Here is a 14,434-nt window from a genome sequence, read left to right on the forward strand (position 1 = left end):
TGTCTGTAAAATGATTAAAAAGTGAAGGATAATCAGTGCATTTTACTTCCTGGTTTGCTATCTTTGCAAATTCTTCAATGTGATTGGTTGCTTAGTCTGCTTGATGACATCACTGTTGCTAGGCTGCTAGACATCCCCTATAGTTGACGCTAGAATCAAATTGACAATGGGAAAGATGAAATCTAGGCCACAGAGATCGCTACTAGATTTTGAGGTCAATGGTGACCGTCAACACTTTACTGCTGATGGAAATATCCCTGTCTCTACTTATTTAAAACCATGGTAAACATTAAGTTTGGTGTTTTGTGTATCTAGTTTTTCTTAATTTCTTTTTCCTTATCTTTTCTCCCGCTTTTCTCTTTATCTTTTTGATTGTCTTTCTTTCTCTATTTCTTTCTCTCAGCAATGACAAACCTATACAAATCCAATGTCTTTTTTTGCAGCTGCGCTGCTGTGGTGTGCAGAACTATACAAACTGGAGCACCAGCATCTACTGGCCTGAACATGGCTTTCCTCGGAGTTGCTGTATAAACAGCAGTGACTGTAACCCGGAGGATTTACGGAACATGACTATTGCTGCCACTAAAGTCTACCATCAGGTATAAGCCATGCCAGTTTATAAAAATGTGTAGGGAACCTGGCCCTATTACTACAGCAGTAATTTAGATTTTGTACGTAATTCACCTTTATTTTTGAATTTGCGAATAATGTGAAAAGTAGTAAAGAAAGAACTTCTAACTATATTGTGCTCAATCACCTTGGGATACCCCAAATCACTTTACAACCAATGAAGAACTTTTGAAGTGCCTCACTGTTGTTATGCAGCCAAACACAATGGCCAAACTACACACACTATTAAAAAAAAAAATTACTGAAGACTAATTAATCTGTTTTGGTGGTGGTTGTATGAGCAAAGAAGGTTAAGATACTGGGAGAATTCCCTGCAGCTCCTGAACTATGAATTTAAACATCACATCCACCTGAGCAGGCGGATAGGACCTAGGTTAAACATTTCAAGTCAGCTTTTCTGTTAAGTTACTTGGGCACAATGGGCAGGGCACAGAGGAATGTCAGGTGGACAGCCAGCTTGATTTTTTTTCCCTGCCTCTTAATTTTAATATTTAAAATATATACGGATGATCCTGCCCACCCATTTTTTCTGCATCCAGCATGCAAAGACAATCCTTTATAACCAAACACTACAACAGAAAGATCTGTCTGATTATCTGAAAGTTAGCATTTCTGATAATACATCACTGCCTCAATATTACAGTCAGGGAACTGGTGCTGAGTATGGGGAGACTTAAAGCAAGGAGATTTTATTGGTTGTGCAATAGAACGTGGGAAACATGGGGAGAGAATGTAACGTCTAATGAGAAGGAAACCTTACACAACTTGACTTGTGCAATATACTATATTTCTTTGCTATATTTGTCTTTTTTTATTTTGCCCATTTTTAATCTCCAAACTACAGTCTCTGTAGTGAGCTCTGAGTCCATTAGTGGTGCTTGAATATACAATCTTCTGACTCAGAGGTGAGCATTGTATTAATAAGCCAAGTTGAAATGGAATAATCACCACTTGATTCAATAGACCTATCTTCTGCTATGATATGTGTGCTGTTTCTTATGCCACACACCACCATGCCCTCCCCCACCAGTGCCCCCCACCCCACCACTGCCATGAAGAACAGGTGCTAACTTCTGTTATTTTACTTTTCCAACCAATATTTCTGAGAACTTTTGCTTAAAAAATCACGAGGTCCCTATTGATTCTGCAATGTTGATGATCCTGGAATTGGTAGGAAATCAGTTTTACATTTTGACCATCTGTATCCTGATATTTTTCATTAATCTCAATTTCACTGAAAGATTTTTGATACACTGTTAAATTTTTATTAACCCATTGACTACCAAATTCCTACTCAGCTTTTGAAATATATATCTCCACCTGAATTAATGTAATAAGTATTTAATGTAGTCTTAACAGGGAAAATGAAAATGATACTCTGTATACCCTTGCCTTCTCATAATAGATATGCACCATTACTGTTTCCTTCTCACTTCAAAAGATTAATTTGTTAAATATACCATGATCAACTTCTGGATCATTCACAACTCCTCTACTGACTTCTGAATCAAATACCAGTCTGGCTGCTGATTTGGACTTTTCTCCACTGGTAGTTTCTGGACTAGACTTTACCCATCATTGGCTTCAAGCTGAACTGTCACTCTTCTGCTGGCTGCCAACCTGGACATTTCTCCACTGTTGTCTCTCGCCCAGTAGCTTCCCTCACAAGACAAGCCCTCAACTATTGTCGTGGTTACCTTTCTTCTATCGGCTGTTACCTTCAGAACCTTCCTTCCCATATTTAACTCTTTGACATGCATTTTGATCGAAGGTCTCCTTCATGTCCTTTCAAGTGCAAATATTGGTTGCTGTTGCAGACTTCAATTAATCCCAGTCATCCTGGATGTTCTCTGCCATGTACATCGTGGAAAAAAATCACAGCCAACCCAAGCATCCTCTTCCTCCACTCCTGGTGACCATGTAATCCAGTTCTCTGCTGGGAGTGGGGGGGGGGGGGGGGTGGTTTAACTTCCTCCCATCCATGTTACCTCTTCTACTGCTCCCATCACCTGTCAGCTGATTAGATTTAGATTAGATTAGAGATACAGCACTGAAACAGGCCCTTCGGCCCACCGAGTCTGTGCCGACCATCAACCACCCATTTATACTAATCCTACACTAATCCCATATTCCTACCAAACATCCCCACCTGTCCCTATATTTCCCTACCACCTACCTATACTCGTGACAATTTATAATGGCCAATTTACCTATCAACCTGCAAGTCTTTTGGCTATCAATCATAGTTCCAAACTGCATTGCTGTTGAGACTATTCAGTTCCACATGAACAAGACTCTCCCCATTCCTTATTTCATTGTGAATGGAAAAGTGTGGAGAAAGTATTACTGGAGTCGAGGAAGAGGCAGGGCAGTTTGAGTGACAGAATCCCAGAGTCCCATCTTGGCTTTTACTTCTGTTCTGCTACCATCTTCTTCTTTCATGTCTTCTAGCTCTCAGTTAAGATCCTTGCCATGTACAGTCCTCCCAAGCCCCACGTCCAATTCCTTAGCGAAATAGCCGCTTTCTCTTTGCCCTTCGCCTCTGGTCAAAGCAACTCATCTTTGCAGATTTAAGCCTACTCCCTAGTATCCTCTCTTCAAATGTCTCGGCCCTCCTGTTCTGGCTCAATCCCATTCTTCAGTTAAACTTTCCCATCCACAGCCACCTCCTTGTTCTTGTCATCTCTACTCTTGAGAACTTGATCATTAACAAGACTATCTCTGACTACTTTCTTGCCACACTTACTTCCTACATCCTCCTACTTACCCCAACCCATTACCATCGCTGTCTATCCCTGGATAAAACTTCTGCCAGCTCCCTCACTAAATGTCTCAATTTCCCAACTCTCTTTTATCTGCATTTCACCCATTTTAATACCTCTGCTGTTGTTGACCTGCTTAACTGCTTGATCATTTCTACTTTCATTTCATCAAATCACTCATCTGCCCTTGCTGTAGCTTCCAGTACAGTCCCGTCAATGTAACCTTAAGTCAACAGGCCACAAACTGAAATGTCTGAAGCAAAAGTAGTCCAGTCATTCATGGCCAGATTTCACTTGGCCACGTCAAGCATTATTATGCCTCATTTTCATCAGACAAATCGTCCTGTTACTCCACAGTCATCCTGGAAGGCAAAGAAAATTCTGTTTAAAATTCTGAAGAGAAGGGACACAATACATGAGCTCTTTGCACTTGATAATAGAGGTGAAGATGGAAGAGGAGAGAAAATAGCTTTGAGGGCTTCTTTTCTCCATGACAAACCATCCCCTCAAAGCTATTTCCCCTCCTCCTCCATCTTCACCTCTAATATCATGTGCAAAGAGCTCATGTATTGTGTCCCATCTCTTCAGAATTTTAAAAACCACTAACAGATCACTCCTCAGTCTTCTCTGCCCTAACAACAGCAGTCATAATTTTACAAGTTTTTGCTTCTATTTTTATTTCCTCATACCAAGCAACATCCTACTGAATCTGCAATGTACCCTCTCTATACCTCACCATCTTTCCTAGTATGCAGCCCAAACTGCACACAGTACTCCAACTGTGGTCTTACTAAAGTTTTATATAAATTCACTATTATGTCTGCACTTTTATATTTTATGCCTCTTGCCATAAAACTCAGGATTCCATTTGATTTTTAATCACTTTATCCACCTGAGGTGCTGTTTCTATGGTCTTGTGAACCTAAAGCCCCAGATACCTGTGCTCTTCCACATCATCCAGAATTCCACCTGTCAAAGTGGATTTTTTTTCTTTTTTTGCCAAAATTTACGGCCTCAGATTGTCAAGGACTATATGGAAATAAATACTTTCTCTAATAGTTCCATTTGGAATAAAATGTTCCACTTAAGATTTGTTGGTCAATGAACTATAGAGTCGCTGAACGTTGAGACTTATTTGCACAGTCAGCAGTTACTGGAGCACTGTGATGAGACATTGCACTGTTGTATTGTAGCTATTCTTTTTGTGTTCTCTAAAATAAAATTTACATCTCTTGTATACCCCAGCCAAGAAAGCAGACGGCCAGCAAATTAGCTGTTAGGCATCTACTGATAACATTGTAGTTGGTTGCTAACTGGTATCAATTTTTTACCTTCCTCCTACCTTTTGTGATAGTACCTGTTAATGTCCTCTATCCCCTAAGGACCACTGGCTGCAATTATAACGAGGGTAAACAATGACATAGTCTATTGGAGTGCCATTACAGTACTTATTTCTGTCTTTACAAAAATGAAATTCAGCCAAGAGTGAGGGATTTCTTTTGTTCTGTGCTGAAGGCTGAGTCCTTTCTTCAACATGGGATGCTCCTACAATTAACCAATATGTGCTAGCTGCTGATGGTATCCGAAAATTTATCCTATCGTGTACCTGGTAAATAATGATCTGAAAGGAACATTTACAGGTCAGGACATGAAAATGTCAGGTCTATTTTCAGTTCTGCACAACTATGTACATGCAAATATATTCCTACTGTTCAATTAATTCTTCTCAATTTTGAAGTCAAATTTTATAATTAATGTACTACTAATAATCATTAGGATGAGTCAAGGGACTCAGTTAAGAAATTTAATGCTGCTTATTACATATTATTGACATTAGTAACTGTTACAAATTATTACAACACATTCAAATAAAACTGCTTATCAGAATGTTGGTTCTGTGGCACAGTGCATCATGTAGTGTAATAAAATGATGGAGTACAGTTCCACCCTTGTACATCAACCCCTCCACTTGCTGAGTTCTGCCTCTCCATCTGTCCTGCTGTGGACAAATATAGTGCATATGCCAGATGCTTCCCCATTTGCAGGTAGGGATGGAAAATGGAGGCAGAGTCACCTAGGCTGCTCTTCTACCCCTGCTGGTGGCCAGTTACAAATTGTTATTCACAATGACTCAGCAGTACATTACCCATAAAGCCTTTGGTTAGATAAAATCTGATGATTAACAAAGAAAAGAAAATGGTAGGAAGTGTTTTTTTTTCATTTTAGAAAATTAAGAGTCTATTCACATTCCTGGCTTCAAGATCACTTTGCCGAAAGTGTATTGGACTGCAAATGGTCATAGTTCCCTCAATAGTCTGGTGGGTAAAGGTGCATTCTAGTGTACACAAACCAGAAGGTACTGCTCCAATCTCAGGTGTGTGCAACGTAAGCTGATCTCAGCTTGCATAGCTGTTGGAGCAGTACAATTGACCTCAGAGCCCTTTTGCCAAGTTGAGGAAAATGTTCGGCGTTAACAAGGTTGGGTACAAACTACCTTCTACAGTCTGGTGGTACTCACTATCGAGACTCATGTGAAGAATGACCACTTTTTCAAGGTATAAGACAGCTGCTGGCATCTATGGAACCATCTTCCACAAAGTGACAATATCTGAAGGGGAGAAAATTGAAAGGAAAGAAAAATCACGTAAATGAAAAAGATGGTCAGAATTCAATTAGTTCATGTAATTATACACAAGTAGGACTGAATAAATATATTTTAATAAGGATTAAATATATAATTTACTTGTTCATTTATTTGATTTATAGGGCTGCTACGAGTTGGTGACCAGCTTCATGGAGACAAACATGGGAATTATTGCAGGTGTTGCATTTGGAATTGCCTTCCTACAGGTACAAACATTGGATCCATATTGGAAACTCTGGCATGTTTCAGGAAAGCAAAGTCATTATTTTACCCCTTATAACTGCAGTTAAATTAATTATGTTCTAGCCCTGTTCCAATATCTCTTTATCCACTATCCTTCAACCTCCTATCTAGCCTTTTCTTAAATGTTGACATGGACTTTGTTTCAATCACTAACTCCATAGTGCTTTGCACAGCCTCACATGTGTTAAAAAAGTTTCTTTTGTTCTCTGTCCTAAATTTCACACATTTAATCTTATGTCTAGAATGAGATGACATCGATATATCAATCACTGAAAATAGTCATTTCTATCTTTCATAATTTTAAACATTGCTTTTAATCACCCCTTGCCATAAAATTGAGTATTCCATTAGCTTTTTTATGGTTTGACATGCTGCTTTCAATGTCTTTGGAACCTGAACCCCCAAATCCCTCTGATTTTCCACATTATCGAGGCTTCTTCCATTCCAAATATACTTTTTTTTAACCAAAACGTACCATCGCACATTTATTGATTTCGCATTGAATTCCACCTGCCACTTTTTTGCCCAATCCACCATCTTATCAATATCCCATTGGAACTTATTTTGATCCTCAGAATGATTTACTATGCCCCCTAATTTAGTTCTGTCTGCAAATTTGGATGTCACTTTCTCTAACCCAATATCCAAATCATTGATATACACACGATGAGCAGAAGTGATCCCAATATAAAATCTGGTAGGATTACCTACTTCTAGATGCTCTGAGAATCTGTCCTCATCTCCTACTGTTCTTTAAGCTCCCTTCTGACCAGCTTTTAGACCAATTTGCTGCTCTCCCCCTAATTCCATACCCTTTAATCTTCTCCAACAGTCTCCTGTGTGATACTTTGTCAAAGGCCTCCTGAAGTAAACCACTATGTTACAGGTTCTTACCTAAGGCATACTGGGACATCACATCACCTAAGTTCAGCCTAATCTTTTGTTAAGATTCAGACTAACCTTTATTACAGTCAACACCCCACCCCTTTCCCCTGACATATTTACTTCTTCTGTTCCTTGTTCCCACCAAATTACTAACTGTATTTCATTCAATTCCTTTTTTCCAGTACAATTCCTATCATCATTCCCTTAAGTTTGACGTGATTGATCTATTCATTGCCAGACTATCTCCACCATGTTAAGTTTTACCTTGCCTCGCACTCCTCAGCCAAATATGCCTATTACTCCATTTAGGCTTTCTCCATGAGAAACTACCTCCTTAAAGCTCTTTCACTGCCCCCTCCATCCGTGCCTCCAACAAGTGTGAAGAGCCAATGTATTTTTGTCTTTAAGTTTGAGACCATTTAAACATCTGTCTGCATCTCCGCTTCCTCTCACCCCCCCCCCCCCACCCCACTCCATCTTGTATCACTCACCAGGCCCCACTCACCCTACATCTGATCCCCTATTCCTCTATAGTTTCTCTTCCCATCTCCCCACCTCCCATTTTCAATATCATCTCTTCAAAAAAACTCAACTCATGTTCCATTGGTCCCCTGCACACCCAACTCCTGATCACTCAATTATCTTTTCTGACCCTATGCTTCTGATATCCTCTGTGATTGGAACCACACTGCATTATCCATCCTTATTGTCCTCAGCCTCCTGCTGGTAGTCAACATGGCTGGTAATATGATCCTTCTCCATCATTTCTAATGATGGTAATAAAATTTGCAGACACTTTTAGTTGTCTTGGTCACCTGCTTTGTTTTAGTCGTGCCCTTCTCCCAGGGTGGGTGGGTGAAGTGGTATGTGGGAAGGGAGCGAGGTGGACACTTCTAAAAATGTTATTGGGCTTACCCATTCTCACTATATGGGCCATGATTCCAAAAACTACAGACCAGTCAGTTTAACCTTGGTGGTGGGAAAGCTTTTAGAAGCGATAATTCAGGACAACATTAACAGTCACTTGGACAAATATGTATTAATTAAAGAAAGCTAGCACAGATTTGTTAAGGGCAAATGGTGTTTAACTAAATTACTTGAGGTTTTGATGAGGTTACAGAGAGGGTTGATGAGGGTAATGCAGTTGGTGTGGTGTACATGGACTTTCAAAAGGCATTTGATAAAGTGCAACATAACAGGCTTGTCAGCAAAGTTAGAGCACATGGAATACAAGGGACAGTGGCAGCATGGATATGAAATTGGTAAGTGACAGGAAACAGAGAGTAGTTATGAACTGTTTTTCGGACTGGAAGAGGTATATAATGCAGTTCCCCAGAGCTCGGCGTTAGGATCCCTGCTTTTCTTGACATATATTGATGACTTGAGTGCACAGGGCACAATTTCAAAATGTGCAAATGACACAAAACTTAGAAATATTGTAAACTGTAAGGAGGATAGTGATAAAATTCAAGAGGACATAGACAGGATGGTGGAATGGGCAAACAAGTGGCTGCTGAAATTTAATGCAGAGAAGTGCGAAGTGATTCATTTTGGTAGGAAGAACAAGGAAAGGCAATATAAATTAAAGGGTACAATTCTAAAGGGGATGCAGGAGCTGAGGGACCTGGGGATATATGTGCACAAATCACTGAAGGTGGAAGGGCAGGTTGAGAAAGCAGTTAATGAAGTATACAGGACCCTGATCATTATAAATAGCGGTATAGAGTACAAAAACAAGAACGTTATGATAAACCTGTATAAAACATTGGTTCAGCCTCAGCTAGAGTATTACGTCCACTTCTGGACACCACACTTTAGGAAGGATGTAAAGACATCAGGTGGCAGGATCGTATCTCCAACACAGAAATCCTCGAGGTGGCCAACATCCCCAGCATATACACCCTAATGAGATGGCTTGGCCATGTAGGCCGCATGGAAGATGGCAGGATCCCCAAGAACACATTGTACAGCGAGCTCATCACTGGTATCAGACCCACTGGCCGTCCATGTCTCCGCTTTAAAGATGTCTGCAAACGCGACATGAAGTTCTGTGACATTGATCACAAGTCGTGGGAGTCAGTTGCCAGTGATCGCCAGAGCTGGCGGGCAGCCATAAAGGCGGGGCTAAAGTGTGGCGAGTCAAAGAGACTTAGCAGTTGGCAGGAAAAAAGACAGAAGCGCAAGGGGAGAGCCAACTGTGTAACAGCCCCGACAACCAATTTTATCTTTAGCACCTGTGGAAGAGTCTGTCACTCTAGAATTGGCCTTTATAGCCACTCCAGGCGTTGCTTCACAAATCACTGACCACCTCCAGGCGCTTACCCATTGTCTCTCGAGACAAGGAGGCCAAAGAAGAAGAAGAAGAGAATTATAGAAGGTACAGAAAAGATTCACAAGAATAGTTCCAGGGATGAGGAACTTCAGTTATGTAGACAGTTTGGAGAAGCTGGGGCTGTTCTCCTTGGAGAAGAGAAAATTAAGAGGAAAATTGCTAGAAGTGTTCAAAATCATAAAGGTTCTGGACAGAGTAGATAGAGAGAAATTGTTCCAATTGTCAGAAGGATCCAGAACCAGAGGACACTGATTTAAGGTGAATGGCAAAAGAAGCAACAGTGACATGGGGGAAAACCTTTTACACAGTGAGTGGTTAGGATCTGGAATGCACTGCCTGAGAGTGTGGTGGAGGCAGTTTCAGTCAAGACCTTCAAAAGGGAATTGAATAATTATCTGAAAAGAAAACATTTGCAAGGCTATGAGGAAAAGGTGGGACAGTGGGACTAGGTGAGTTGTTGAGAGCCAGCACAGACATGACAGGCCGTGGCCTCCTTCTGTGCTCTAACCATTCTATGATTGTATGAAAATAGAGCCTGCTACATTTGACCTGGCTGTGCTTAACATGGACACTGCACACAAGTTGAAATGCTGTTCATTCCCCAACTGTGAATTTTATCACTTTTGTCATAAAAATGTGCCAAACTAAAAAGAATTTTTGACTTTTGCAGTTAATTGGAATGTTGTTGGCCTGCTGTTTGTCCAGATTCATCACTGCAAACCAGTATGAAATGGTGTAATGCATGGAAGACGAAGGTTCTCCTTGTGAGTATAATTATTTTCTACTTTCCACAGTATACAAAACAAACTCAATTTTCAGCAGATTTATGCAGGAAAGATGTTAGAAAATGGTTTCTGAATTGATTGATTGTTTATGGTTGAGCATTTGATGGCTAACCGAAAGAGAATCATGCATTTCAGATCTAGGGCTGTCTCAAAGACAAAAATGTGTTCCTCATTTTAGTAAATTCATTTGTATACTTTTATTGAGATTGGAGGAGGAAGAAAGGATGAATATGGATTTTCTGGACCAACTCCTTTAAAATAGCTTCTCCTGCTGGCAGTGTTTAAATAAGAGCAAAGTACTACAGATGCTGGAAATCTGAAATGAAAACAGAAAGTGTTCTGATGAAAGGTCACAGACCTGAAAGATGGGGCTGGATTTTATGCAGGAGGCGGGGCTCCCGGCATGGTCCAGAAAGTCGGGGGGAACCTCACATCTGCGTTTTGTCTGTTCCCCAGAGCAATCCTCTGGTTTTTATGGTCAAAGTTTAAGGAGACGGGATCCCCATCCATTTAAACACTTAAATGTGACAGGGTTTCCACCCCCAAGAGCTGCTGGTCAAGTTCAGGGCCAGCAGCTCAGCTGTGTCGGTAGTGCCACTGGCAGCAGTGGCCACGGCTGGTACTGCAGAGACCTCAGACCCAGGCCCAGCGCTGGAACCCCAGACATCAGATAAGTAAGGCAGGATCACCGGAACCAGTCCGGAAGGCCCCAGCGATGAGGTGTGGGGAGGTGGCCATTCGGTCCAGGGGGAGGGGGTCCCGGGGGGTACATTTGTTCCCAGTGGGGGTCCTCTGTGGGCCACAAATTGCCCATGATGGAGGGCCCCCCCAAGCCCACAGGGACGGCGCCTCCTTTACCAAGGCATCCAGCCTGCGTGGCAGAGCCCCCCCCCTCCCCCAACTGCTGGTAAGATCCCAGCGACGGCAGGAAGAGGCCCTTAATTGGCCTCTGGGTGGGAAGGCTGCCATTGGCCTATCCCGCCTCCAGGAGAATCGGAACCGGTAATCCCGGCATCGGGTTCCATGGCAGCCACTGCCGCTCTAATTCTCTGGTTCCCCCCCCCCCCCCCAACCACAAAACCCGCCATCAGGGGAGAACAAGATCAAGCCCATTAACTCTGTTTCTGTCTTCTCCAGCAGTTCTGAGATATGGTGGAACAACTGTTGTTGCCGTACCCCGATTTTTCTTAGAAATTGTGGAGGTGGGGGGTGCAGCCTGATAATGATGCACCATATGTGTGGTACTGAGCCATAAAGACCAAGAAATTCCCAAATTTTATCCTTGGTTTATGCCGTGTTTCCAATTTTAGTTGGAATTTAGTGTCTCTGATTTACAAATAGGGAAGATTGTTCAGAGCTCCTGGAAGTTAGGTGGGGACAGGATTGGGTTTGGTGTGATGGTCTCTGTGATGAAATAGTTAGTTGGCATTCACTGTCCGGATTCACGAGATAAATGATACACTGAGTGAAATATCAGAGTGCCATTCCTGTTCATTAAACTCTATACTGGCTTCATTAAAGTATGGATAAGGAAAGAACGTAAGGGAGGGAACATTAACAATAATTACCAATGTATTCATATGAATAGTCTCTTTAAAAAAAATTCTCTTCGACAATTTTGTTAAAGTTTGTTTTCTTTTACAGGGACATGATCTAATTGGGCAGTTTCTAATGTAGGATTTGTAGAAGACCAGGCGAACTTCCTAGGAATCCAAACACGATACCCTTTCTGTTATTTGTAGTGAACCATTTCTTGTCATACAGTTGTGCAATACAGGGGTAGCTTCTTTTCATATTGAACATCAAGGCTTTTCAGATGCTGATGACTGCAGTAGTTTCTCTACTTGGTCAATTTAATGGGTTTCATACCTTGTTACAACAGATACCATAATTGCGTTGATGTGGCTCTGCATGTAGTAATGTATGAGGTTTTTTTTGGGGGGGGGGGGGAGGGGGTAGAGGCTGTTTAGCAGTGTCACTGGAATTTCTTACATCTTTTATTTATAGTGATAAGTATTGATGACTATTTAATATAGATATTCTAGTTTTTGATTTGTTTCATACACTACTATTATTCTGCCAAATGTGCTTAAAAATGAAAAAAGTGAATTAGTTGGGGAAAAAATAAAAAGTACAATAGTAATGTAGTGCTTGAAGGGAAAAGGAATAGTATTTTCCCTGAACCTGAACTACAATTCAAGTTTTTTAATTATAGTGTCATTAAACATTGCCGCTTATGCCACTAAATGTAGCATCCTGTCCTGTGTAAAATGTAGTTTTAATTGTACTGTTTGTTATGTGAACATAGTAAATAATATTGCTTCGGTTTTAAATATTTGTGTGTCAACATTCACACTGTAATGTATGTAGTAGGCTGTTAATCAGCTTTTAAATTTCCACTTTCTTCATTGCCTTATGTAGCAATTGATTTAACAAGATGGGTCTATGTTCAGCAGGTCAAAAGAACATTTGTAGTTGAAATTAATGCATTTTAAAACTGCCATCAGCGAGCATGCGACATGACTGCGACATTGTGAGCTTATGTAAAATCTGTATTAATAAATACTGTTAATTACAATTGTTTCCAAGTTTCTTTCTTTGGGTTACCATGCTGTGATGTATGTGTCATAACACTTTAAAATTACAATTTTTCCTGCACAACAATCTACAGGTTTAATTTGCTTATCCTCTTCTAAAAGCTATCACTATATATGGATATTGCACTATGCACTTGCCCAAATTGTACAAATGCAAGATGTCTTCCGAAAGAATGATACTGCCTTAAAACCTTAATTCCTAATTCAATACAATGGAATATGTGGCCATTAATTAAAATGGTGATATTGTGGAGCCAGTTTGATCTGAAACGTTCATGTCAAAGCCTTGATTGGATAATTATTAATTTGGAGGATTTTGTTAGAGAATTGTTGAATGTTCACTTTCATTTCTGGGGGTAACGTTATGTCAGTTTTTGTATTGTGCTTCGGAGCTGCTAAGCCTGACTTTTGTTACCACTGAGAATGCTAGCATCTTCCATTTATTTAGCAACACCAGTTTCCATGGCAAGTTTTTATTACTTTTAATATCAGTATGACCTGGACCTAATAGAGAATGATAGGACTCTTCCTGTTGTTTATATTTTAGATGATGAAGCACCTCCTTAACTTTTAGGAGGATTGCCAGCTTTCTACTCAAACAAGCTAGTTGTTGAAGTTCAGACAAGATGCTGCTCAACTATACTGAGGAATTGTGGGATAGTATAAATCTGTAGGATAGCTACAAATTTGGATTTCTTAAGATTTCTCACCTTGTTAAAGCTTGATAAAAATATTAGCTTCTCTATTAGTCCTTTTGTTAGCTGAACTACCTTTGAAAGCATGAGTTCTTTCTATTTCTGTATAATTTATTCCAAGAACAATGCAAATTGTATATTTTTGTTTTTGAAATCTTCTTTATATCTATTTGTAATATTGTTGTAATTTTTTTGTTTTTTACAATGCAACAAAACTAATAAGTACTTAAATGACTGACTGCATTTTAAGACTTCTCCTGATGACTGGCATCAGGAGATAGTGGGGCCGAAGATGTTAAATTATAAAAGGCTTTATAAGTGGTAATAACTTTGACACCATGCATGAAACTGCAGAATGTGCATAAAGATATATTTATACAGTTTTGACACTGAGCCATGTTTTCTGAAATGGAATTAACAGTGTTTAGATGATTCGGGTAAGGGCTGAATCAAAGTAACTGACATAACATAAGAACATAAGAAATAGGAGCAGGAGTAGACCATACTACCCCTCAAGCCTGCTTCACCATTCAATATGATCATGGTTGATCTTCTGCCTCAACTCCACTTTCCCACCACTTCCGATATCCCTTGATACTCTGAGAGATCAAAAATCAATCAATCTCTGTCTTGAATATATTCAACAATGGAGCATCCACAACCCTCTATGGAAGAAATGTCTCCTCATCTCAGTCTTAAATGATCAACCCCTTATCCTAAGACTATGCCCTCGTGTTCTAGATTCCCCAGCCATGGGAAACAACCTCTAGGTGTCTACCTTGTCAAGGCCTTTCACAATCTTCAGAACCTATTAGTTACATTGTTACAAAAAGCTAACATGAAATATGCAGTTATGCCATA

The 14,434-nt window shown here is 40.3% G+C and overlaps 1 protein-coding gene across 1 annotated transcript in view; it reads left to right on the forward strand.

The window, feature by feature from the left end:
* The window catches only part of tspan7 (tetraspanin 7), a 127,396-nt gene extending 114,537 nt beyond the window's left edge, over positions 1-12,859 (forward strand). The window contains exons 5-8 of the mRNA XM_068040641.1: positions 444-599; positions 6,159-6,242; positions 10,167-10,260; positions 11,926-12,859. Coding sequence (XP_067896742.1) covers positions 444-599; positions 6,159-6,242; positions 10,167-10,235 — 309 coding nt within the window. The 3' untranslated portion in view covers positions 10,236-10,260; positions 11,926-12,859. The remainder of the gene's footprint in view (positions 1-443; positions 600-6,158; positions 6,243-10,166; positions 10,261-11,925) is intronic.
* Positions 12,860-14,434: the final 1,575 nt, after the last annotated feature.

The sequence above is a fragment of the Heterodontus francisci genome, chromosome 10, assembly GCF_036365525.1.
Source record: "Heterodontus francisci isolate sHetFra1 chromosome 10, sHetFra1.hap1, whole genome shotgun sequence".
NCBI classification, from domain to species: Eukaryota; Metazoa; Chordata; class Chondrichthyes; order Heterodontiformes; family Heterodontidae; genus Heterodontus; species Heterodontus francisci.